A 27,230-nucleotide genomic window follows, 5' to 3' on the forward strand; every position below is an offset into this window, starting at 1 on the left:
AAATAAATATAATCTTTATGATAGAGTAATGTTAAAAAGACCGCATCATTTTTTAATTAAAGTCGAGAAACAACTAATTCACTCTTAGTATGTAGTACTGCTTTCATAATGTTAAAATACGTCCCAAGTTCAAATCCCCCTCTCCATGTCGATTCCAAAAATGAGAAATGGAACCAAAATTCAAATGAGTGCTTCATCATTGCTAAGGTGTCTTTGGACAGAAATGCAAAGGAAACTGCAAGGTAAAAGCATAAAGCATAATTTATATTTGATTCCACAGCTGAAAGATGTTATGTACATGTTAGTTGACACTACAGATTGATTGTTTTTCTTCCTAATACAATTTCTATACTTCCACCATTTCTACACAGAAGATTGTAGTAAATGCCACCTTTTGGCATGTATGTACGTCACTAACCTTCAAACAACAGGAGGACAAAACAACATATTCTTCCCTAACCAGACCACAACCTTACATTCGCCCTTCATCTACTATTTCGTCACCGTGCATTTTGCGCGTCCCAAAATGTACATAGCTTCATTTAACTCCTGTCACGGCGCCAAAAAAGGAGGAGTCGGTGAGTATGCTTGAGAGAACAGAGCCATTGAGTCATCCGGAAGCTTTCCTCTTTATATCTCTGCAACTGAAATCATCAACTCAATCAAAACACGGGCGATTTGATTCCTGAGTTATTTGATATTCTATACAAAATATGAAAAGGAAAACTACAGAGCTATAGAGCATTACTCAAATTACAAATCCATGTTTCAGGCTTTCAGCACATCAAATGATTTTTCTCGTCTTACCTCTGAAGATTGTAAGGTGGTGGATCGTCTGCAAAAGCAACTTTACGCACAGGCCGACAGCCCCTGCCAAGCCCCCCTTACTGCCAAACTCCTCAGGTAACTGAAAGCATATGCGACACAAAGTTCAGCCTTTCAGATTTATGGCATCCATTTCAGAGATCAGCACAGGAAGCTAGTGCTCCAGGAGCCTTCTGGCAGACAAAAGAGCAAGAATTGCACTATTGGAAAAATATAGAATGCCAAAAAGCTCCAATGACGCAAACATAGGATTCAGAACCAACAATCAATAGCTAGATGTCTCTCCTTCCAATAACCCCAGCAGGACCATGCTTCTTCTGTATGCCATATTGCCAGGCATCTCTAGATTTATCACCCGATTGATCAAAGTCGTCCAAGGAATTCTCAAATGGAGGTTTCATAGGCCGGTAACTTCCATTCCTAGAAACTACTGATGCACCCAACTTCTCATCATCTTCTGCTGGTGTTCCTGACCTGGATTCCTTGTGCATATCCATTGATCTATGCCTTGGTCCAGCAGACCTGAAACCCCTCATATTAGAAGGCTTTCCTGGTAATTGAGCATAAGAAGGTACCCTTGGTACCCGAAATTCTTTGGGAAGAGTCTCTATGTCCATAAAACAGTTCCTGGCTTTGGCATCAGTAATCAATGCAGCCCAATCGTCACACTGCATTAAGGCACTTGCATTCCCCATGACCTGTTAAAAGATTCATACTGAAATTAGAAATGCAAATTATGTGCAAGTAGATGGTGCAAACTTGTGTGTAATTACTAAAAAAATGACAAAATAGAAGAAATCCATACCCAAAGAGCCCTTCTTGCACGAGTAAGAGCTACATTCATACGGCGGATGTCTGCCACAAAACCAACACCATGAGTTGAAGCACGCACACAGGACATGATAATCACATCACGCTCTTGGCCTTGGAAAGCATCTACGGTGTTAATATATATATCCTTCCCTTCTTCTGAATTTAAAATATCCTCAAACTCACGTTGGAGGCATTTGAGTTGCAGTTTATATGGTGTGATTATGCCAACAGAAACTTTCCCCAACCCCAACGCTTTCAAGGACTTCTGAAGATGCTCATACAAACGAACACAAAACTGAGCTTCATGTATGTTCTGATAAGAGACTGATCCCCCTCTGTGGGATTCCCGCCCATGGGAAATGTCAAAAAAAACGTAAGGTCTAAGTAAAGGGTCCTTGTGGTAGGTTTCATCAGGTAAATTAGCAACACTTTCACTGTCAGTAAGGCGTCCTTGGTAGAAGTACTTTGAAGGAAAATCACGTATTTGAGGGTGCATCCTATACTGCACAGATAACAACATTGTTGGACATTTTGCTTGTTGGAATCTTTCAAACAGACTTCTACTGTATAACAAGGTTCCAGCAGCCTTGCTAATAACTGTGGCAGGAAGCTGCTGAGGATCCCCAACAAGAACACATCGTGCAGCACCAAGAGAAAGGGGCGGAAGAACTCCCACTTCACTGGCTTGGGCTGCCTCATCAATCACAACCATATCAAACCCATGAGAAAGACGCGAAAACAGCTTGCGACCACTGCTTGAGACAGTAGTGAAAACAATCTCAGCCTCATTGGCAAAACTAGCCTCAAGATTCGCTCGAGCTTCTTCCAAGTTGAAATTGCCACCAGCACGAAACTTGCTATCTAAAATAAACAGGCGAGACAGCTCAACTAGAGTTTTATCCCTGCTTTCAACCACAGCAGCAAGATTCTGCAGCAATTCATCCCGATTCTGGTCCCGAGCCACCAAAACATCAGGATCAACACCAACCGATCCTTGTGAACGGACAGCAGCTGCTGCAACAGTAAGTTCTCTTTGAAGATGCGATATCTGCACAGACAACTGCGCTTCACGAAGTCTCAACTGATGCATCCACCCTAAAACTTCCTCACGATTCTTGACCAGAAGCTGTTCAGTTCTCCGCTCAACAGATACTGCCTGGGCAGCACGTGTCTGTGAGTCAACACCTACTCGGGCTACATCAGGCCGATAAACTTTCATCTCACCATCAATGAATCCCCGGTCAAGAACACGGGCAAGAAGCTCATCAGTTGCAGCATTAGAAGGGGCGCAAACTAACATTCTAGGCTTTGGACAGAGCTTGGGTAGTGTTCTAAGGAGATTCTGGTCCATGTTCTGAAGAACCTCATCTATTGATCCCGTAGCAACATTATCAACGTTGCTCTCACTATTTTGCTTATAGCTTTCGGGTGCTAGTTTCTTAAGCAAAGAAGTGTAGTACTGCTGATACTGAACCAGATGGATGACATTTAGCATTCCCCAGACTGTGTGTGTCTTACCAGTTCCAGGAGGTCCTTGAACAAGTGTAAAAGGCCATGGATCTTGCCTCTTTCCACCACTTGTACCAGCAGCTGTGTGCATTGCAGCCCACTGGATTGCTGATAGCTGGGGTCCATTAAAGGTCCTATGCAAATGATCAACGAAATTTGGTGTGAAGCATTCCGGCATAGCAGGGGACTGCTGCTCGTATTTTGGAAAGTGTTCAGGACTGGGCCGAAGAATTGCTGCTTGCATCTGTTAAATTGTTCGCTCAAATTATTATTTGCACAAAAAACCAGAATAAACCAGAATATATAGTCATTGCTGATGCAAAAATTTGTCACCTGCATATTTAGACGACGAAATGCATGCAGTGCAACATACTCTCGCTGGGTGGTTGCTAGAGAACCAAGAACAGTTAAATACCAAATTCCTTTGGGCTGTAGCTTTCTTAGAACATGTTCATCATCAACCAAGCTGGAAAAGTAATATCAAAAGGAGAGAGAGAAAAGAAAAAAATGTAAGCATATTTGCTACAAAAATACAAAAGGAAATCAAACTAATAATCCAAAATCATAGAAAAACAAATAGACTACCTATTAGAATCATCCCCAACATAAAAATGAAGGATCGCTCCTGGGGGATCACGAGTATCGATAGGCATATGTCGCCGGACAGTACCAGCCACACGCCCAGTGATTTCAGGCTCCTCGTCACCCTCAGCTGAAGAATTGTTCCTTTTGGATCTGACTGCTTGACATAATAAGAGTAAATGTAAGTAACATATCAAAAGAACTAATATCGAATGCAATAATTTGACAGAAATGTATTCACGTATCAGACCTGATCCAGGCCGGGGAGTTGAAAGAATTGCAACATCACCCTCCTTAAATGTCCACTTGCATTCACTTACTGGAAGGACAATTACATCATACCACCCTATGCCACAAAAAGTTACACCTCAGTCAGTTGACAGAACCACGAAAAAAAACAGGTACTAGAAGCTATATTGGCCAACCCTAAACATGGTTAGACTGTTTTATTTTCATTTTTTTTCTTCTACAACTTGTACCCAGATGTATCACGAAAGTAGGTGGAAGCAAACTGAACAATGTACCTCTTTCTCTCCTTTCAATGCTTCTTACACGAACAGTTATATGAGCATCTCTAGAAACACCCTCAGTTAATTCCTCCCAGGTGCTGTAAAGCTGTGCCCGGCATTCCTCAAACAGAAGTGGTTCAAATACTCTAACATACTCCTCAACAGATTCAAACTTTTCAGTAACACATTGGAGGTCAGTCTCCCCTGGTGCACAAAACATATAAATTCAGAGGAAAGATAAATGATATTGAGGGGGGAGACAAAGATTAAACCAAAAGGAATAAAAGACCAATATATATTTTCCAGGCTATGAGAACACATCACATAAAAAGCAATAAAAAGCAAATGACAATATAAGAACCATTAACATGTACCCTGGTTGCAGCCTACCAACCAAAGAGAACTTAAACGTAAACTGGAAGTTGTACAAGCTTTCGGCAAATGTAAGCTTTAGAAAATAAATAAACAAATAATCGCTTAAGTATTACCATAAAAAAATTACAGATTACAGTTGAAACTTCACATACTTAAACCTACAATAACCGGGTAAAATTCCACACTGGAAAAGTAAACTTGAAGTTGTTCTTTGTACTAGCAGTAGATTTAAATATTGTATCTTGGCTGAATAACAATGAATTTAGTATGAAGAATATTCTCGCAATATGCCCTCCTGATAATTGCGCACCCACCACATGAAGCTATGGAGATCCTCTCCACTGTATATGGGCCTGAGCAATACAATATCAACTTTTACTACTTAAAAGCTATAGGGAATCACAGTTTACCAAATTCCATGTTTATTAGAAAATAAAAACCAAAATATTGCCTGCAGAAATATATCAAAGCATGTAAAACTTCAATTGAAGCATTTACCCCCTCCACCAAACAAAAGAGATAAAAAAATAGAAGGAACATTACACTATGAGAGCATTTGCACACAGGAGATGGTGATAAGAATTACAAAGTGAAATTGAGAAAATCAATGAAATATGTTAACTTGGAATCTCGATTTCACGCTATAATTGTCATCACCTTCCAATCTTTTGTGTGCTACGAGTCTCATAATGTAACAATTGGAGGGCATGGATCACTGGCATAAGAAAATCAGGAAAGCTGTCAACACACATGGCCAAAAGTTCCAAAGAAAAAAAAACTGGGATACATATACAACTATTCAACAGTAATGAACATAAACAGAAAAAACCCACATTACATTATACCTGGGTGATGCCAAATCTTCTCGTTAGTGACCTCCCGTATAAGACGCTCAACTGATGTGTCTTGGTATGTGTTACTGACTGTCGTTTGCTTCTTGGCAAGAAGAAGTTTCTTGTTTCCAGATTTGGAATCCATGGAGCTTTGAGTGATCAAAGCTGGCTTCCTATTAGCAACCTGTGAATTCTTCAGTTGCCTTGTATCCGTGGGCTGCTTCCATGAACTCTGTCTTGGAATTAGTGGTAAGACCTCCGCAGAAGGATCATTGTCACCATTTTGCCTTCTCGTCCTAGATAGGGATCCATAATTAACATCCCCATTAGATTCAAACTTGGAATCACTGGACTCTGCAGCAGTCCCTCCATTACATAAAACATCAACTTGTTTCTGGTCCTTAATCATCAACTGTGACTGCTTTTCCCCATTGCGATCTGCAGGTGCAGTAATGGTACGAACCTCCTTCAAAGTGCGAGTTGTAACGGGTGTGGGAAAGTTCTGTCTTCTTGGTGTTGAACTTTTGACAGTGCCAGCTTGCTTAACATCATCCAAATTAAGGAACATTGTCTGTCTGTTTCGTTTCTTTCCCAGCTTTGCTTCATTCTGTTGGTTCATCTTCCTCTTCATTGGATTATTTGCACACTTGAGTGCATGGGTTGCTTCAATGCCCTTAACTTTGTCTTGTTTCAAAACCAAGCCAGGCTCGTCCTGACAATCCATGGATGCCTGACCTTTGAAATTGCCGTCTGAGTTGCGGCTACTGTTACTATTCTGATCATTATCTACTCCTAAAGATGTACGACTGCTATTCTCATCCTTGAGACCTTCTGAAGTTTTAATATCGCAAGAACTACTATCTGGAGCAACACCAGAAACACGTCCAACAATCCCTCCCGATTTTCCTTGTACTTGTAAAGTGGTACCCTGTTCATGCAAACTGCCACTTCCACCTGCTTCAGCAGATCCCTCAGCATCATCAGACCACTCTCCTTCTTCTCTTTCCAGAGATGGAGCATTTGCGGAAGCAGAAGCTAAAGATGGTACAGGTTTCATGTCCTCATCATTACTTGATTCAGATACTAATGTATTTCTGGGATTACTATCTCTTGACTTCTCGTCAGCATCACCTTCAGAGCCGTGAGCGTATTTAGGCCGAACAAAAGGTTGAAAACCTGACACAGACGATGCATGTGAAAAAGCATGATTATTAACAATTCTTGGTGCAACGGCTGCTACTGCAAGCACTTCAGTAGTGTTGGGATTTGTACAAGGAAGTGCCTTTTGCGGCTGGAAGCTGAGGGCACTATCACTCTCTTCATTATCCTCAGCAGGGGGTTCATTGAGATCAAATAACAACTTTCCTCGAGAACCCATCTCATATGTAAATACATACAAACTAAACCGTATTTCCAAGAAGGTTGTGCTAGACGATTCGTGATTCCCTTCTACGAAAAAAATTCAAATGAAACGCAACCGGTTAGGCAACACGAAAACACCACAGGATAAACACGCGCATTAAACGGAACCCAAAAGATATCAAAACATTAATCAAACTGAGTTTTAAAAGTCAGGTGACTCATACAAGAAGCGACCCAGTAACAAAAAAATAATAACCAAACCACAAGACACACACACATTAACATTTACCCGAAACGATTACAAGAAAATAAAACAAAATCATATTAACACATAAATTGCACAAATTTATTATTAATTCAAAATGCATAAATTGCTTTTCCAAACAGCACTTATAGTCAAATAAGCATATATTACGGATTTACAACCTAGCAGAATAAGCATACACGAAACCCTAACAAAACTAGAAAGAATAAAAAAAAACCAAATCCCAAAACCCAGTTCTTGATCCAGTTAAATTCAAAATTGCCTACTCGGATTGAAATCCCTATCCCAACCAGCAGACCTAGCATTTCGTTTCTAGGGTTTCATCATCAACAACCAAAGACTCCAAATCCCCAAATCCCACTCCCACCCAAACAGATCCACAGTTTGTTCACCAAAATGTTCTTGCATTCATCTAATTACTCCCACCTAAACATTCAGTCCTTAATCCAATCCCATTATTCATGTTCCTGGTCTTCCGCATCAACAAAATAAAATTCGAAAAAAAATTAAAATTTAAAATATATTGGGCAGAATTTTTACCTCTTTTTAGAGCTTTCGTGTCGTGTATTTATCAGATGGAAAAATAATAATTTAATTTAACCAAATTTAAATAAATTTGGGAGACGGAGGAGGGCTCTCTGTAGGGTAAGGGTTAGCGAGAGAGCGACCTTAGCTAGAGAGAGAAAGACGAGGAGAGAGAGAGAGCAAAATATGTGAGAATACAAGGCGTGGTGACGGGTTTATATAGGAAATATCAAAGCCTTCGCCGGCCGGGCTTTTCACCGGGCCACCGTTATTTTATTCCCGGCAAATTTTATTTTCCTACCCATTATTTTAGTTTATAATCTTTTCTTGAAATTCCCAAATCACCCTCCCGTCTTTCTGCTTATAACCGACCACTGTTATCCGGGTTTGAATTTGACTTCAGGAATAAGGACGAGGGTAAATTTGGGATTTTGTTAGCGGTGGATTACCGTAATCCAAGGGTATACTTGCGTGTGCATACTCACACCTAAGTATCTTACTCTCAAAAGACATCTCTTGGATTCGGGCCTTGGGCCCACTAAGATGACACGTTGACGGAGGAGATTTCTGATCGATCAATTGGTTCCTAATTTGGATTTTTGTGCGGGTTTTTAAATTTTATTTTCAATACTCGCGGATGGAACGGGTGTAATATTTTCGAAATGGTGAGGGTAGGAAAGTCATTCGGACGATGGAGGGAGTACAGTCTCACGTGCTTTTAAAGCGGAGTGAGGCATCGAGTGTGAAACACGCGTAACCAAGACGCGTGGGGATGCAGTCCCTAATTTTATAAAAAGAAAAGCACCTCTCGTATTCCTCGTTTGTTGGTAAATTACTTAAAGTTGACTAGTGCATAATGCCGTGAATCATGACTAGAGCCAAAAGCCATAAAATTTTAATTAATTATTTTTTGGGGATAAATTTTTTTAATTAATTATAGAAAATAAGAAATTGTGGGCAAAAATCTAAATTTGGAGAAAAATTACTGAGAAAAAGACTACTATAGCCTTACATTCCATGATGGCATTTGTTGAGGGTGGTTGGATATTCATCTATATTTGTAATGACCAAAACTTCTGTATATGTTCATTGAAATCTTAATGTAGGCTAGAACAAGTATTATCAAAGCTGTTGTTAGATGAGCCATGTAAATGCATGTTGACTTTCAAAGAAAAAAAATTGATCGTTTTGCTTTTTAGGTTACAAATTTTTATTGATTTCAATTGAATTCAAAGTTGGTGGGTGATTTCTTTATTATTGATATATTGGTGTTAATGACATGTTAACATAGACCTATAATGAGAATTTAGAGAATATATTGAGAAGGAGGTGGAGTGTCACGTTTTCTCTCTCTTTTGCACGGACCTCCTATCGTGATCCGAGATTGAATTCATATTTCAAGCTCTATCATCCCAGTCGGTAATGACATCGGCTATATCGAAGCATTTTGCCAGGGTGGCACAGTCATACTTATATTATTTAGCTTCTAGGAGAGAAGCAAGTGAATGTAGAGGCCTTGCTTCAAAACCATCGTAGCAAGCTTGTCATCTAGTCCCTCACTTCAACTAGTTTCGCGCGAAAACGCTTCAAGTAATTTTTGAGACTTTTACTCTTTAATTGAGACTCCATGTTAAATATGGCCTCGTGGCACTTGCGACATCACAATAAATGGAGAATGTATTTGCAATGATGCCGGAATTTCGAAGTTGTCAATTGAGTGGGTTGGCAACTCCAAGAATCACCTCATAGCGTTTCCTTCTAAAGTGGATGGGAACATCTTGCACATCCAAGTGTTGTTGTTGCTATACAGGGCTATAATGTTTTGATATAGCATGATGTGATAATCTAGATTGGAGTCCCCAAGGAAGTAGTTAAACCTAGGTTGAGTGAACTTAAGCGCAAGTTTGATGGTTAAAGAAAGAAGGCTTCTAGCCTTGGTGACAACCTCACTAGAGAGGCAATTTTAAGCGTCTCTCAGAGCATCCCTAAGTTTACGGTCATTCAAGGCTCTTCAGATTACTTTGGATCGTCAAAGTAAAGATGCCTAGGCTTCATACGGGAAGGCTTTTGCAGTGTCAAAGGAATTGAAGTTGCGCTAAACTCATATTCCGTTTGTAGTGTGACTAATAGTCCGACCATCATGTTCTTCCAAATGCGAGTTCGAATCAACAATGTTTTCTAGGGACAAAACTAGGCATTGTCATAATTGGATGTCCTTTCATAGTGATGGGATTTAGATTTCCAAATCGTAAGATTTGGACTTGGGTTTGCATAGTAGATTCGCGAGCATTTTTTGGGGCTTTCATATGTCTTTCAAAATCGATGAAGTTCAAAAGGTTCTTAGTTTGAAAAGCCTTCAAAATTTTCTGTTATTCATTGACAAAAGCACTGATCTTCAACAGGGTTTCCCATATCTGATCCATGGTAGGGGGAGCTCTATTAACAGGAGCGCCATTGTTTCCTGCAACGACAAAGAAATCTGGGAGTTGATTGCTTCCACCCTGAGTGTTGGTGTCAAGATTCACAGAGATATCCTCCGCACACATAGTGTGATAGAGTGATTTGGTCGTTAAAATATAAGTTCACTCTCAATTAAAACATCAATTATTGGAACCAAAATCACACATCGTTGTGGATGGGCCACCTGTACAAAAAGAAAGCAATCGTGGTTAACCTTAGGTTCAAGCAATGGACAAGAGAATAAGCAAAGTATGCACTATGCGAGAATTGCGTTACCAGATATTTGCCCTATATGAAGGTATTTATACTAGTCAAGAGAGAGTTCTTTTAGGATAATGAATTTGTATTTTTTTTGTTTTTTACAAACGATATTATCTACGCTATGGGGACGGGGGTGGGCTTAGCCTCATAGTGGGCTAGCAATAATGTGGTTCAAATTCAACTTTGGCAATAATCGAACCTAAGATCTCTCACTTATAAGTGAAGATGAATACCATTAAACCGTATTACTAAGTGGCAACAAATCCGTATTAAACATAGAGAATCTAAGAGGATATCTAGAGATAGATATTGCTTTCTCTTAGAAATGCGATTACTTGTAGTGCACATCAATCCCTAGATTGTAGAAATTTCCAAGGATGTAGGAAACTCGTCTGATCCCCAATCAGATCAAGTTTTCATGTCTTGTGGAAACAAGAATGTTGAATCTCAATGCAATTAGGAAACTTCACCTACCTTTACGGAGTACAATAAGATGTGTTGGCATGTCTGGTTTGTTTAAGCAGTTCAATCAAATTGGAGTTGTTGAGTCCATGACCAAACTTCTAAGGTATATATGTTCCGATTCACCTTATTCCGACCTTATAATATGATTCAACAACCGCCACTACTCTGCCACCGTCGTTGTTGCAACCACCCTACTATATCTATTTTCGTCATTATATACAATTAGAACACTTTTACATCATAATTTACTTAACGCTTCTACACTACTTTTCATAATCACAATATTTTTAAAATATAGTTTACCAAACATTTAACTGCTTTATTTTAATAACTCATTACCCCTTTCGTCTTGCTTCAGAAATAAGAAGTTTAACTCCCAGTGTCTCTCTCCTATGATATATTTGTAGAGATTACTTGAACCCTCCTTACTTTGGAGTGCTTGTATTTAGTCTAAATCTTTGTACTTGGCACTTGTTTATCAATGGAATATTTAAGGGTGCGTTTGTTGTACCGGACTATCTCGGACTGGACTAGCTTTAAGGACTAACCTAGATTGGCTTATATTAGATTAAGCTAGACTAACTTAGTGAAACGTTTGATGCAGTGCCAGATAAAAAGCTGGATAATAACAAATTCTAATATTGTATTATTTAATTCATATTTATTAATATTTTATATTATTTAATACATATTTAGTAATATTTTATTACTACTACTGTCTGATTTAAACCTCCCATCTCTATTCCCAATTCTTTTATGCTAATCCCCCCTTTTCTTCCTTATTTTCTCCGTCCCTCTCCCTCTGTTTCTTCCAAATTTTTATTCGTCCATCTCCTTCTTCATTTCCATCTTTTTCGTTGTATTTCTCTCCGTTCATCTTCCTTTTTTCTTCCTAATTTTTTTTGGGGACACAATTGGCGAATCAGAACCCAAATCAGAGTCTAAGTCATTTGGGTATCCATGGGTCTACTTCTCCGGCGTCAATGACGAAGGTTTGTGATCAGGGAGTTTGGACTAGGTGCAGTGTGATTAGAGCGATTGCTATGCATTTCAGACGCACAACAGTTTTTGTAAAAAAAAATTTGGCTTTTTTGTTTATAATTTTGGATTTTGATCTGGTTTTGAAAGTGGAAATATTGTAGAATTTTTTGCCTATTTTGCTTCGAATTTTGCGGATCTAGATTTGAAAATGGTAGATGGGAGGGGCGAAGCAGGGCATAGTTTATATATGGACGAAGCAGGTTCCGAATCTTGCGAAGGACAAGTAGATGGGAGGGGTGAAGAGAGGATGGACGAAGCAAGGAGGAGTTGGCTTAGCAGTCTGGCCAATTTCGAGGGGTCTCATTAAGACCCTTTAGTGAAGTGCTTAGTCCGTTTAGTCAGGACGAGTCTCATTAAAGTTTTTTTCCGGTTTGTATCAAACACAGGACTAGACTGCCACTTAGTCTAGTTCAGTCTAGTAAATGCTAGTGAGCGCAAACAAACGCATCCTAATTGGCTTATTAAGGGCTGGTTTGGTATTGCTGTGCTTTGAAAAAAAGCTGCTGTGAGAATAAGCGGCTGTGCTGTGAGAATAAGCTGCTGTGAAATAAAGCCAGTAGAGTGTTTGGTAAACTTTTTTGTGAAAGTGCTTTTGGAAAAAAAAGCAGGATGATAGTGTGTCTTTTCATTAAAGGAGCACTGTAGCTCCGTGTGCTTTGAAAAAACTGGCTTTTTTTCAAAGCAGCAAATAGCAGCTTCAGCTTTTCCTTTGATTTTCAGCTTATTCTCACAGCAGCTTCCAAAATAAGCCCTTTTTTTCAGTTTACAAAACTCAAAAATGACTTTTTTCACAGTGACTTTTTTTAAAATCACCTCAATCCCAAACGGGGCCTAAAAAAGGGCAATAGTCCAATCCAATGCTTGGCGTTTCTTGATTGACAAATTTATGCTTGCTGCCAAAGGCCCAAACCCCACAACCTCCAAACTCCCAAAAGCCCTCAACTTGCAGCAACAATGGCGGTTTCGTGGAAGCCATTGTTGCCGCTAATCGCAGTCTCATCTCTGCTCGTCTACGAAGAGTGGGTCTCAACCCCCTCCTGCAAAACCACACCCACCCCTAATATTCCCGAACCCATCCCGGAACACCACCCCGACGACCTCAAGGTCATGCTCGTCGCCGACCTCCTCCTCCTCGGCTCCGACTCCGGCTACTTCAACCACCTCTTCCGAGACTACTACCTCTCCAAGTTCTTCACGGTAATTCCAACAAACCCAATTCCCGATTTTGCCCCAACCCACCTCCTTTTTTACATCTGAATCCAATCAATTTGTATCCAAGCAGAAATCTTTCCACACTCTGAAGCCCGATATGCTGCTGGTTTTGGGCGATATCTCGGCGCGGGGTCACAATTTGCCGAAAACCAAGTACGTTTCGGTGATCCACCAGTTCCACAGGGTACTGGGTCCGTTTCTGGGGCTGCCGCTCCACGTTGTTCTTGGAGACCGGGATATCGGAGAATGCGATGAGCTGAGTGCGGAGTCGGTGAGTTGGGTTTCGAGGAGGTTGCCGGGTCTGGACTCCGCCGGCTGCGGAGCTTTCGAAATCGGAAATGTGAGCTTTGTGTCGCTTAGTGCGGTGGCGTTGCTTTGTGGGAACAATGAGCTGAGGTTCAGTGTCGAGAAGGTGGTGGAGAGAGAAAGCATGGATTTTCAGATGGAGAGGGAGAGAGTGAATGAGGGAGGGGATGAAAACGACCGATTAGGAAAGAGGGTTTATGAGTTTGGGTGGAGAGAGAATGCTATGTCATCTGGGTCCGGTCCTGTGCTCTTGCTTCACTTCCCATTAAACCGGAATGTGAATGCCGCTAACAATGGTGGGAGTTCAAGCATATTGGATGGCAGGTGGGTGCAATCCATTTGTTTTTGTTTCAGTATCGGTTTATGAGAAAGAGAGCAATCAGTCAGCACTTGGAATCAAGCTTCCAGCCAAGAACTGACTGCCTGGAACCCCTTACCTGATTACTTACCTGGCATTGCTCTCGAGTACTCATGTTCAACATCTTATGTTTCCAGGGAAGATTCCGCATCTGCTTGAGGAACAGATAGGGCAAGTGCGAAGGATACAAGGAAGCATGTGGAGACAAGCGTAACAGCACACGTGCCGATACATCCATTACTCTGTCAAAAGCAAAAGTATCCCATATCAGCAGGGCGGAACGTACTCTAGATTTGATGGACTTGTTTTGACCCTCAAATTCTTCAGTCGGCCTTATACTCTGGAGGAAACCAGAAAACCCTCCAGCTCAGTTCAAGAATAAGCCTGTGGAAAGTTACTTCTTCAAAAGCAAAAGTATCTCATATCATCTCTTCTCATTTTTCCTCTCTTTATCCTTCATGCTGCTGCAAGATGGGGAGAAGGTGAACAATCAGTCGGAGCTCTGATTGCTTACCTTGTCTGTCACCTCTTTCAGCAGACCCCCTAGCTCGGCGACTTGGGGGACTCCTACTACATGGTTTGTATCGCGCTTGACCAAGCCTGAAACTACAAGTAAGCTTCAAGTGAAATTGATACATTACCTTGTGCATCTCCACCAGTTAAAGATACCACCCCTGGATGGAGGAAGAGTACTTCCAGAGAAGATGCCACATCTACCTATGAGACAGATAAGGCAAGTCAAGACGACACCACACTCCGATACTTAGAAGTTTCGTGATTACGAGATCATTCTCCCACAATATTTCCTAATGTCATTTGTACTAAATCATTCACTTGTACTCACTAAAGGAGAGCTTGAACCTATGTACTTGTGTAAACCCTTCACAATTAATGAGAACTCTTCTATTCCGTGGACGTAGCCAATCTGGGTGAACCACGTACATCTTGTGTTTGCTTTCCTATCTCTATCCATTTATATACTTATCCACACTAATGACCGGAGCAATCTAGCGAAGATCACAAAAAGCGACTGTTTTCGCTACCTAGGATCTATCTTGCAAGAGAACGGAGAATTAGATGGAGATCTCAACCATAGAATACGAGCTGGATGGATGAAGTGTAAGAATGCATCTGGCGTGTTGTGTGACCGTCGTAGGCCACTGAAGCTCAAGGGAAAATTTTATAGGACGGCAATAAGGCCAGCGATGTTGTATGGCACAGAATGTTGGGCGGTGAAGCATCAACACGTACACAAAATGGGTGTAGCGGAGATGAGGATGCTTCGTGGGATGTGTGGGCACACGAGAAAGGATAAGATTGGGAATGAGGATATCCGAGGTAAAGTAGGAGTAGCCGAAATTGTAGGAAAGATGAGAGAAAATCGGCTCCGGTGATTTGGACATGTGCAAAGAAGGCCGACTGACGCTCCGGTTCGAAGATGTGACTAAGGGACAGAGGTTCAGGGCCGAAGGGGTAGAGGAAGACCTAGGAAAACTTTGGAAGAGACTCTAAGAAAAGACTTAGAGTACTTGGATCTAACGGAGGACATGACACAAAACCGAGCGCAATGGCGTTCTAAGATTCATATAGCCGACCCCACTTAGTGGGAAAAGGCTTTGTTGTTGTTGTTGTTGTTGTTGTTGTATCGGTTTATGAGAGTTTGATAGGAATTAGTAGAACTTGGGTTTACGTTTGATCTCATAGAAGTAGTAGTCGAATCTGTAGCTATCAGTTTCTTGTTAAGCAATAGTCATTTTCGGTTTTCTGTTTATTGAATTTGAACACCTACGTGTAAAAGCTATCGTCATTTTAATCCCCATTTCTGTGTGTTGATAGTGATCGCCTTCGAATGAGAAATCTTGTTTTATTAACGATAGTTGATGCAAGTACACCTAGTTCAGCTGTGTTTTTTACATTCCATCTCATAGAAGTTCGTTGTTAGACAAGCAGTCTAGTGTAGTAGCTATGGTCTTTAATTTTAATCCCATTTCTGTACTATCTTATTGAGCATGATCACCTTGGGATAAGAAAATGTTGTTTAACTAGAGATAGTGAATACAATTAGACTTTGATTGAATGGATTCGATTGATGTTACATACAGAAAAAAGACTATTCATTGCCATGCTTGTGTCGTTTATTTTGTTTTGTTCTAGTTTTTAAAACGGATAGCAGTTTTACATAGTGCGTAATGTATATTCTTTTTACTCCAGGGGGGCTGTTGGTACAGGGCCATACAAGTTGTCGCACAAGCTACCGCTAAATGCTACTGAGTATATCTTTCAAGCTCTCAAACCAAGGTGAGTTCTTGTTCTTCCTTTGCTTTTTAATAATGCTGCCATGGCCTTTGTCTCACCCATTTATGTATATGTGTTTCATATGTAAAACAGAAGAGTGATACTTTCATCGGAAGAATTCATGTTCTTGACTCCTCTGAATGCCATAATTTATATGCGTATTGTTGTATGTGTGTTTTCTGGGTGTTCTAATATCTCATATATCTTGGTTCAATATTATTAAGAATAACTCTTTTCTCTGGTTGATATAAGATTTTTTATTTTTTACTTGTGATGAAGAAACCAACACCTTCTTTAAGAAGAGAGAAGAACATGTGATCACCTACAAGAGTGGGTCGTAAAAAACACAAATAGATTTTCTTCTAATGAGGAAAGGGGATCGTATAACTTGTAAGGATTGCAAAGTTATACCAGGAGAGAGCGTGGCTAATCAACATCGCTTGTTGGTGATGGATGTACATATCAAAAGAGTGAGACAAAAGAACAAGACTTGGAAGTGCCCAAGGACTAGATGGTGGAATCTAAAAGAAGAAAAACAAGCCATTTTCAAAGAGAAGGTAATCACCCAATGTGTGTGGGATAGAGAGGGGGAAGCTAGCCAAATGTGGGATTCCATGGCTAGTTGTATCCGAAAAGTAGCAAAAGAGGTATTAGGAGAGTCCAATGGCTTTGCCCCACACCAAAAGGAATCTTGGTGGTGGAATGAGGAGGTACAAACAAAGGTGAAGGCTAAGAAGGAATGTTGTAAAGCCTTATACAAGGAGAGGACCGATGAAAATGGTGAAAGGTATAGAAAAGTGAAGCAAGAGGCGAAGAAAGCTGTCAGAGAAGCTAAGTTAGCGGCTTACGACGATATGTATAAACGACTAGATACCAAAGAAGGAGAGTTGGATATCTATAAACTAGCTAGAGCAAGGGAAAAGAAGACAAGGGACCTAAACCAAGTGAGGTGCATCAAGGATGAGGATGGAAAGGTTCTTGCTACAGAGAACGCGGTTAAAGACAGATGAAGAGGTTATTTTCATAATCTTTTCAATGAAGGACATGAAAGGAGTGCTTCTTTAGGGGAGTTGAGTAACTCAGAAGAGTGTAGAAACTACTCCTTTTATCGTCGAATCCGGAAGGAAGAAGTGGTTGTAGCTTTGAAGAAGATGAAGCATAGAAAAGCAATAGGCCCAGACGATATACCAATCGAAGTGTGGAAAGTTTTGGGAGAGACAGGTATAACATGGCTCACTGACCTTTTCAATAGGATTTTGAAAACGAGGAAGATGCCAAATGAGTGGCGAACGAGCACTTTGGTGCCTATCTACAAGAATAAGGGCGACGTACAAAATTGCATGAACTATAGGGGTATTAAGTTAATGAGTCATACAATGAAGCTCTGGGAGAGAGTCATTGAGCATAGATTGAGGCAAGAGACACGGGTGTCGAACAACCAATTCGGGTTCATGGCAGGGCGCTCAACCATGGAGGCAATCTATCTCTTACGAAGAGTGATGGAAAGATATAGAGATGGGAAAAAGGATTTACACATGGTCTTTATAGATTTGGAAAAAGCGTATGATAGGGTCCCAAGAGACATTCTTTGGAGGATTTTAGAGAAGAAAGAAGTACGAGTAGCATATATCCAAGCTATAAAGGATATGTATGAAGGAGCAAAGACTGCCGTAAGAACTCATGAAGGACAAACCGAAAGCTTTCCCATAACTGTAGGATTACATCAAGGCTCATCCTTAAGTCCTTACCTTTTTGCGTTGGTAATGGATGAGTTAACAGGACATATTCAAGATGATATTCCTTGGTGTATGCTTTTCACAGACGATATAGTGTTGATAGATGAAACTCAGGAGGGGGTAAATGCAAAGATTAACCTTTGGAGAGAAGTGTTGGAATCTAAAGGTCTTCGCCTAAGCCGATCAAAGACAGAATATATGGAGTGCAAGTTTAGTGCAAATGGAGGCCAAAACGAGTTAGGGGTGAGGATCGGAGATCAAGAAATACCAAAGAGCGACCGTTTTCGTTACCTAGGATCTATCTTGCAAAAGAACGGAGAATTAGATGGAGATCTCAACCATAGAATACAAGCTGGATGGATGAAGTGGAAGAGTGCATCTGGCGTGTTGTGTGACCGCCGTATGCCATTGAAGCTCAAGGGAAAATTTTATAGGACGACAATAAGGCAGGCGATGCTGTATGGCACAGAATGTTGGGCGGTGAAGCATCAACACGTACACAAAATGGGTGTAGCGGAGATGAGGATGCTTCGTTGGATGTGTGGGCACACGAGAAAGGATAAGATTAGGAATGAGGATATCCGGGGTAAAGTAGGAGTAGCCGAAATTGAAGGAAAGATGAGAGAAAATCGGTTACGGTGGTTTGGACATGTGCAAAGAAGGCCTACTGACGCTCCGATTAGAAGATGCGACTATGGGACAGAGGGTCAGGGCCGAAGGGGTAGAGGAAGACCTAGGAAAACTTTGGAAGAGACTCTAAGAAAAGACTTAGAGTACTTGGATCTAACGAAGGACATGACACAGGACCGAGCACAATGGCGTTCTAAGATTCATATAGCCGATCCCACTCAGTGACTTGGATTTTCCAAGTCTCCAACCGAGAAGTTTTCCTCACTCGGAAAATTAAGGGAACACTACCCCAACCTACATGCTCCACTCAGAAAGCTTCAACATACAAGCTTCAACAAAAGAAAATTCAAAGAACTTAGCGAAGAAGACTTTGGTGTATTTAACACAATACGTTGAAATGAAGGAAAACTTATTTATTGATATCCCCGATAAGCTACAAATATGTACATATACATGAGTCAAAATAAACAAACAAGATGGAGCCTTCACAAAGGTTGCTTAGGAGAAGTCTCAGCAGTCGGTAGAGCCCCAGAAAGAGAAGGCATCGGAGGGGGATCATTCGGAGCCTCAGTACTGGACAGAACCCTAGAAGGAGGAGGCATCAGAGGTTGATCATTTGGAGCTTCATTACGCGGTACAGCCCCAGAAGACGAAGGCAATAAATGCCTTTGGAACAAACCCACAAATCTCTGATGATCAAGTAAAACCTGACCATCAGTTTCCTTCATCTGGTCAAGCTTCCTCTTCATGTTTGTAGCATAGTCATGTGCGAGCCGGTGCAATTGTTTATTCTCATGCTTGAGCCCTCTAATCTCCTGTTTGAGACTCATCACTTCGGCCGCCAATGATTCAACTTGGCGGGTTCGAGCAAATAGGCGTTGGGCCATATTAGACACAGAACCTGCACACTGAACACTGAGAGCCAGCGAATCCTTAACAGCTAACTCATCAGACCGTTTGGAAAGTAGTCTGTTATCTTTGGGAGTGAGAAGGTTCCTGGCCACCACCGCAGCGGTCATATCATTCTTCATCACGGAATCCCCAACGGTAAGAGGACCAGTAAGGGAGACGAAGGATGGGCGCCATATGTTGTCTGGAGAAGGTGGGGCTGCCTCTTCAACAAGGTTCAAGTCAAAACGACGGTCGGAGGGGCCAGACATTTTCAAAGGTGTTGAAGAGAGAAGAGGTCGGACAAATCAAGATCTTAGAAGTGCAAGAATGGAGCTTCTACTGGTGGAGATTCAAGTGTGCTTTGGAACTTAATGCCAGCCCCTATAAAAAGCTGCACTCGACGGAGCTTCAGACATCGAAGAGGCGCCTGCTCAGAAATCGAAGAGGCGTTTGCTTTCTCAAAAGCTGGGCTGCTTAGAGACCACGAGGGTTGATCTCATAAATCGAAGAGGTGTTTGCTTTCTCAAAAGTTGGGCTGCTCAAAGACCACGAAAGCCGATCTCAGAAATCGAAGAGGCGTTCGCTTTCTCAAAAGCTGGGCTCCTCAGAGACCACGAGGGCCGATCTCAGAAATCGAAGAGGCACCTACTTTTCCAGCCTTGTCAGCACCTGTCACACGCACACTCAGCTTTGCGGAAATTATGGGTATTCTGTCGAAGACTTCTGGGGAAGTAGAAAACACATGAATCTTACTGTCCAATCACCCACTTCCCACACGCAACAATAGCTCATGGGTACCACAGATAACTTTGCCAAAGTTGAGCACGTGAAGCTTGCAGCTCCCACTACATCGCTCTGACCAAGAAGGGTACAAGAATAGCAAAGAAACAGCACTAACAAAGTTTAGACCCATAAATTTTGAAGGTCTAGCTACCATATTATTACCCACAAGGGTAAAGGAACAGTACCACTGCTGGATAATTGGAAAGTCCCTGTGTGTCAACCTCTGTGCCTCGTGGCAAGGTAGACTAGCAAACATGCCCAACCTTTACTCACATTCGAGAAAACACTCCCAATAAGATTGCTTGCTCCAAAATCGAAGAGGCACCGTCCTCCGAATCTCGAGAGCCAGACTCCCAACATGACTACTTTCTCAAAAATCGAAGAGAGGGTAAAGGAACAGTACCATTGCTGGATAATTGGAAAGTCCCTGTGTGTCAACCTCTGTGCTTCGTGGCAAGGTAGACTAGCAAACATGCCCAACCTTTACTCACATTCGAGAAAACACTCCCACCAAGATTGCTTGCTCCAAAATCGAAGAGGCACCGCCCTCCGAATCTCAAGAGCCAGACTCCCAACATGATTACTTTCTCAAAAATCGAAGAGATACTGCTCCCCGAATCTCGAGAGCCAGACCCCCAGCATGATTGCTTTCTCAAAAATCGAAGAGGCATCGTTCTCCGAATCAATCGAAGAGGCGCTCGCTTTCTCAAAAGCTGGGCTGCTCAGAGACCACGAGGGCCGATCTCAGAAATCGAAGAGGCACCTATTTTTCTAGCCTTGTCAGCACCTGTCACACGCACACTCAGCTTTGCGGAAATTATGGGCATTCTGTCGAAGACTTCTGGTGAAGTAGAAAGCACATGAATCTTACTGTTCAATCACCCACTTCCCACACACAACAATAGCTCATGGGTACCACAGATAACTTTGCCAAAGTCTCTGCCAAAGTTGAGCACGTGAAGCTTGCAGCTCCCACTACATCGCTCTGACCAAGAAAGGTAAAAGAATAGCAAAGAAACAGCACTAACAAAGTTTAGACACATAAATTTTGAAGGTCTAGCTACCATATTATTACCCACAAGGGTAAAGGAACAGTACCACTGCTGGATAATTGGAAAGTCCCTGTGTGTCAACCTCCGTGCTTCGTGGCAAGGTAGACTAGCAAACATGCCCAACCTTTACTCACATCCGAGAAAACACTCTCAACAAGATTGCTTACTCCAAAATCGAAGAGGCACCGCCCTCCGAATCTCGAGAGCCAGACTCCCAACATGATTACTTTCTCAAAAATCGAAGAGACACTGCTCCCCGAATCTCGAGAGCCAGACCCCCAGCATGATTGCTTTCTCAAAAATCGAAGAAGCATCGTTCTCCGAATCTCGAGAGCCAGATACCACATACCACTTTTTCAAAGTGCTCTGACAGAGTTAAAACATGTGAAGCTGGCAGCTTCCACTACCGTGCTATGACCAAGCAGGGTAAAGGAATAGCACTACTACTTGTTGTTAGGGAGACTCCTATATATGTCGACCTCCATCCCCAACGGACAGGCAGACCTGCAAAAATGCTCAACCCTTCCTCATATCTGAGAGGGCACTCCCAACGAAGCCTTTCGAAATATTCAGCTTTCTTTCCTCCCGATAATACCTCTGCAAACAAGCTATACTAGAGCAAGAATATCTCATATCATTAGGGTTAAAAGCAAGAGTATCCCATATCATGCTTTTTCCCTGTCTTTTCCTTTGGCCTTGTTTTTACCTGCAAGACAAGAAGAAAGAGCAATCAGTCAGCACTTGAAATCAAGCTCCCAGCCAGGAACTGACTGCCTGGAACCCTTACCTGATTACTTACCTGGCATTGCTCTCGAGTACTCATCTTCAACATCTTATGTTTCCAGGGAAGATACCGCATCTGCTTGAGGAACAGATAGGGCAAGTGCGAAGGATACAAGGAAGCATGTGGAGGCAAGCGTAACAGCACACGTGCCGATACATCCATTACTCTGTCAAAAGCAAAAGTATCCCATATCAGCAGGGTCGAACGTACTCTAGATTTGATGGACTTGTTTTGACCATCAAATTCTTCAGTCGGCCTTATACTCTGGAGGAAACCAGAAAACCCTCCAGCTCAGTTCAAGAATAAGCCTGTGGAAAGTTACTTCTTCAAAAGCAAAAGTATCCCATATCATCTCTTCTCATTTTTCTTCTCTTTATCCTTCATGCTGCTGCAAGATGGGGAGAAGGTGAACATTCAGCCGGAGCTCTGATTGCTTACCTTGTCTGTCACCTCTTTCAGCAGATCCCCTAGCTCGGCGACTTGGGGGACTCCTACTACATGGTTTGTATCGCGCTTGACCAAGCCTGAAACTACAAGTAAGCTTCAAGTGAAATTGATACAGTACCTTGTGCATCTCCACCAGTTAAAGATACCACCCCTGGATGGAGGAAGAGTACTTCCAGAGAAGCTGCCACATCTACCTATGAGACAGATAAGGCAAGTCAAGATGATACCACACTCCGATACTTAGAAGTTTCGTGATTACGAGATCATTCTCCCACAATATTTCCTAATGTCATTTGTACTAAATCATTCACTTGTACTCACTAAAGGAGAGCTTGAACCTATGTACTTGTGTAAACCCTTCACAATTAATGAGAACTCTTCTATTCCGTGGACGTAGCCAATCTGGGTGAACCACGTACATCTTGTGTTTGCTTTCCTATCTCTATCCATTTATATACTTATCCACACTAATGACCGGAGCAATCTAGCGAAGATCACAAAAGCGACCGTTTTCGCTACCTAGGATCTATCTTGCAAGAGAACGGAGAATTAGATGGAGATCTCAACTATAGAATACGAGCTGGATGGATGAAGTGTAAGAGTGCATCCGGCGTGTTGTGTGACCGTCGTAGGCCACTGAAGCTCAAGGGAAAATTTTATAGGACGGCAATAAGGCCAGCGATGTTGTATGGCACAGAATGTTGGGCGGTGAAACATCAACACGTACACAAAATGGGTGTAGCGGAGATGAGGATGCTTCGTGGGATGTGTGGGCACACGAGAAATGATAAGATTGAGAATGAGGATATCCGAGGTAAAGTAGGAGTAGTCGAAATTGAAGGAAAGATGAGAGAAAATCGGTTCCGGTGATTTGGACATGTGCAAAGAAGACCGACTGACGCTCCGGTTCGAAGATGTGACTACGGGACAGAGGTTCAGGGCCGAAGGGGTAGAGGAAGACCTAGGAAAACTTTGGAAGAGACTCTAAGAAAGGGCTTAGAGTACTTGGATCTAACGGAGGACATGACCCAAAACCGAGCGCAATGGCGTTCTAGGATTCATATAGCCGACCCCACTTAGTGGGAAAAGGCTTTGTTGTTGTTGTTGTTGTACTTGTGATGAAGAAACGGTTATATTAAACAAGAAAGAACCAGAAACAAAACAGAACATGAAGCAACACCAAAACACTAAAAAACTACTAACGAACTAGGAGATAGCAGCTTTCCAATCTAGCCATGTTAAGGAAAAAGAGATTCCTTTGAACTCCGGGGAAACAGAAACCCAAATGGCTGATGAAAAACAGAGGCCATCTCAAAGCTCCGCTAAACCAGTCCTCACGAAGAGAGTAACAGTCCCTAGGAATTTTATGGTCTTTTTTTGTGTGAAGAAAAATAGGGTTTTATTGTTAAAAGAGAAGTTTCCGTGCTGCTTCCTTGTTGGAACCTTTTATGATTTTCCACTGCTATAGTGGTGGGGTATGGTACAATATTTTTGCTTTGATGTTAAGGGGATAAGTTCTCCAAACCTCAGGAGTCACCTTTTTATATTTTGTTTCTGACATTTGTTTCCTTCTTTCCCTAAAATATTCCTGGCGATGTGTCAATCAGAAGTTGCTTCACGATCCATTTGCATTTGAAATTACGGATTTAATATTTGCCTGATAGTCCTCAACTTGACGCTTATTCCTTTCCCTTCTAGATGTCTGCATATGTCCGACTTGTGAGTCACCCCAGTATGTTGGTGCTGTATCAATCCTACTGTAGACGTGTATGCCTAAAGTGTAAAAGTGAAATGAACATTTCCCGTAATGAAAGTTTAAAACAAAGCGTATCTCAAGTATCGAGCTTGCATCCTCAGCTGTAAGCTAATCATCGTTAATTCCTTCTTTGCAGGATTGTTTTCAGCGCTCACACCCAAGAATTCTATGATCACTTCCATCCAGATGGAACTCGCGAGGTGACTGTTCCGGCCATGACGTGGAATGCAAGGGACGATCCTGGATTTGTTGTTGCCATTTTCCGGGGGAACAAAGGAGCAGTAAGCGTCAGCTATTGCTCACTTGCGAGGGAATCTCACGTTCTTGTTGCCTATGTATCTCTTCTGATTCTTTTGTTATCAACGATAATTTTCTCAACACCTGCTCCGAGATGTTTAAGACAAAGATGACCCGATGCGTGTACTAAAATCTGTGTTGTGCATTAGTTATCGTAAAATTTTGTATGTACAATGCTGTATCGGTAAAGTCTATTGACCATATGTTGCCTTTTTTTTGGTACCCTTGGCTCTCACCATCCTTGTTCGCTCTTGTTATCGAGACACTGAAGCTGTTAATTGCTGCTACATTCTATCTGCTGGACCAAAGGAAAAACAAGTTAAGTGTGGAACAGAGGTTATAGAAAAACTGGGAGAGATTAGAGAGAACTTAGAGCAACTCCAGCAATGGAGCCCTCCCTCCTGGCAATCCACTATTTAATCCACCCTATTGAACAGTAACTGCCTTAAATGAATAGTAACTACCATTAATGAACAGTAATTGACATTTACATCTCCACCCTTGGAACCCTCCCCCTGGCAATAAGCAATTAAAATAATAATTTTTTTTGTTTGTCTAAATAATAAAAAATTGCAACCGGTCCCCCCTCTCTCTCTCTCTCCCTCTCTCTTTCTCTCTCTCTCTCTCTGACACAAAAAAACATAAAAAATTGTAAAACCCTCGGGCCACAGGCCCGTCGACTCCCCACCCCCCCTTCGCTCGGGCTCCCACCGTCGCTCGGCCTCCACACGGCTGGAGCTGCACCCACCGGCCCGAGGGCCCTTTCTCCTCCCCTGTGGCCTGAGCAACCAGCATGGCTGGAACTGCTCTTAGGTAAATCGGATAAACGCTCCGCGGGCTATCGGCTCTAAAATACGGGGTCTGAAATTAGGGCTTTTTCGTTTTGCAGGTATTGTACGGCCCTCGATCCTCGAAAAAGTGTATAAGCAGAGTTTCCGCCACTCTCCAGCTTAGCCGAAAACATCGCATAAACTATATTTTATAAACTATATGGTGTGATTGTTGATATTTGAATTATTAAAAGTGTTGATTCACGTGTTTATTTCCAATTGATGACACATCACATAATTTGCAAATGTTATTTAAAACACTTGTCTACTTAACATTCATGTATTACCATTAGGCCTCGTTTGGCAGCTCGGACTGTACTGACTATTTCTGTCGGATAGGATAAATAACCATCGGACAGTACTGATTAAATTAGTCGGACGTTTGGTGCAGTATCGGACTAATGATCGTATTATTTATACTGTGTTTGGTATTATACCGGATAGGAGGAATCAAACTTAAAAAAAAAAAATTTAAAAATGAAATCATCTTTTTTTTCCACAGATCTCTCCGTCGCACCCCCCAAACTCCCTCCCTTCTTCTTCCCCCGACTGATTTTCGACTCCGAAGCTCTGCAATTAACACCCACAGACTCAGTTTTCCTTCACTGCAATTTCAGTCAAGAACCTCTCTGCAAATACACCATGTTTCTTTGCAAGACCCAGTTGCAGAAGAAGCCCAGAAACATATTAACTAAACCAAAATCCACAAACTACCAGAAGAATCGATTCCCGTTCGTCGGAAAAACAAGAAAAGAGGGAGGAGGGCCAACGGTTTGGCGCACGATTGGTGATTTTTTATTTTTTTTATCTCCTCTTTGCGGCAGATTCAGATGGGGTGCTTTGTAACATATAGAATTGCAATAAATACAACCCCACGATTGGTGAATTAGTGCTGCTATTTTGGGTCAATGGTGATTTGGCCAACTGTGAAGAACAGAGGGAGGGGGAAGAATAAAAGGAAGGGGAATAACAGAGGGAGCGGCAGAACTTGGGTTGACGAAGAAAACTGGAAAGACGAAGTGGGATTCAAACGAAGAAGAAAGAACTTGAAAGACGAACCTGGGATTCGAGAGAGCAAGAGGGCGTCCGGAGAGGAATGAGAAAGCGAGAGATTTCAACCCGACTAAATTGTACCGTGGTTTTGGACGGTATAAGCAAGCGGGTAAAGACAGGATAAAAAGGTGGGCCCGGGTTATTTAATTCGGTGGCTATTTAATCCAAATGGACACCAAACACCGTACTCCGTATTATTAGTACTATCCGGTGCCTTATACGGTGTGCCAAACAGGGCCTTAATGTTGCACTAGGCGATTTAGCGAAGCCTGGAGTAGCCCCGCTAACCAAGCCTATAAAAGTGACAGAGTTCATAAGCCAGGCATTCGGCCCAATTCTGTAGAGCTAATAAAAATAAGCTAAATCAGGGTTCGTTTTTCAAATATGATGATAAACCATCTCCGAACTCATCATTATCTTCATCCGGCCCTCTTAGAGGTCCTCTTAGAGTGATTAATTATCAAGATGTCAAGATAACTTCAACAAAATCTTAGAGATAACTACCGAGGCTATAAATATCGCAATAATATACACGAAAATTATCTTAAAAATTCTTCAATCCAACGGTCTAGAACACATGAGTTGATGGCCGAAAAACGGTTTCAAACACATAGGTGTGAATCTTGGACTCGGACAAAGTTGTTGACATGTTAGTGAAAGATTGGAGGAGTGCCAGGTCAGCTTAAGTTGACAGAAAAAGTGCCAAGTCAGCGTATTGTATACTGCTAATTCATTCAGTCAAATAATCAAAGTTTAAGCTCTCTCCTTCTCTGCTTCTTTCTTCATTTTCTTCTGCAATCTTTCTGCAGTTTTCTTAATATGATATATTGTGATGCTTCCTACTTGCATTTTTTTACTTTGATATGTTCGTTGAAGTGTTATTTCTTCGTTTTGTGGGATATTCAATCGGAATTTAGGTTTTGTCTTCAAGACGTCTCATTTGATGAATAAACTTAAACGAATCCATCACGAAAA

At 41.7% G+C, this 27,230-nt stretch overlaps 2 protein-coding genes across 4 annotated transcripts; one reads left to right on the forward strand and one right to left on the reverse strand.

Annotated features, from left to right (window-relative positions):
• Positions 1 to 243: 243 nt before the first annotated feature.
• On the reverse strand, positions 244 to 7,795 carry LOC103439081 (uncharacterized). Of its 2 annotated transcripts, none has more exons than XM_008377659.4 (9): positions 7,614 to 7,795; positions 5,459 to 6,895; positions 4,254 to 4,442; positions 3,980 to 4,075; positions 3,733 to 3,886; positions 3,481 to 3,613; positions 1,631 to 3,391; positions 808 to 1,523; positions 244 to 644 (listed from the first exon to the last, which is right to left on the reverse strand). In XM_008377659.4, exons 2-8 carry the CDS (start codon positions 6,822 to 6,824, stop codon positions 1,098 to 1,100), a joined length of 4,125 nt encoding a protein of 1,374 aa, XP_008375881.2. In that variant the 5' UTR covers positions 6,825 to 6,895; positions 7,614 to 7,795; the 3' UTR covers positions 244 to 644; positions 808 to 1,097. The 2 variants fall into 2 exon arrangements, with proteins under 2 accessions (XP_008375881.2, XP_017187454.2); XM_017331965.3 differs by having other exon boundaries at positions 5,459 to 6,892; positions 7,614 to 7,788.
• A 4,873-nt stretch (positions 7,796 to 12,668) lies between these two features.
• LOC103438891 (uncharacterized) lies at positions 12,669 to 24,575 on the forward strand. Of its 2 annotated transcripts, none has more exons than XM_070814649.1 (4): positions 12,669 to 13,022; positions 13,108 to 13,667; positions 15,913 to 15,999; positions 24,018 to 24,575. In XM_070814649.1, exons 1-4 carry the CDS (start codon positions 12,780 to 12,782, stop codon positions 24,040 to 24,042), a joined length of 915 nt encoding a protein of 304 aa, XP_070670750.1. In that variant the 5' UTR covers positions 12,669 to 12,779; the 3' UTR covers positions 24,043 to 24,575. The 2 variants fall into 2 exon arrangements, with proteins under 2 accessions (XP_070670750.1, XP_008375688.2); XM_008377466.4 differs by having other exon boundaries at positions 12,674 to 13,022; positions 24,212 to 24,575.
• The last annotated feature ends 2,655 nt before the right edge of the window (positions 24,576 to 27,230 follow it).

Source organism: Malus domestica, chromosome 15, assembly GCF_042453785.1.
Source record: "Malus domestica chromosome 15, GDT2T_hap1".
Lineage (NCBI taxonomy): Eukaryota > Viridiplantae > Streptophyta > Magnoliopsida > Rosales > Rosaceae > Malus > Malus domestica.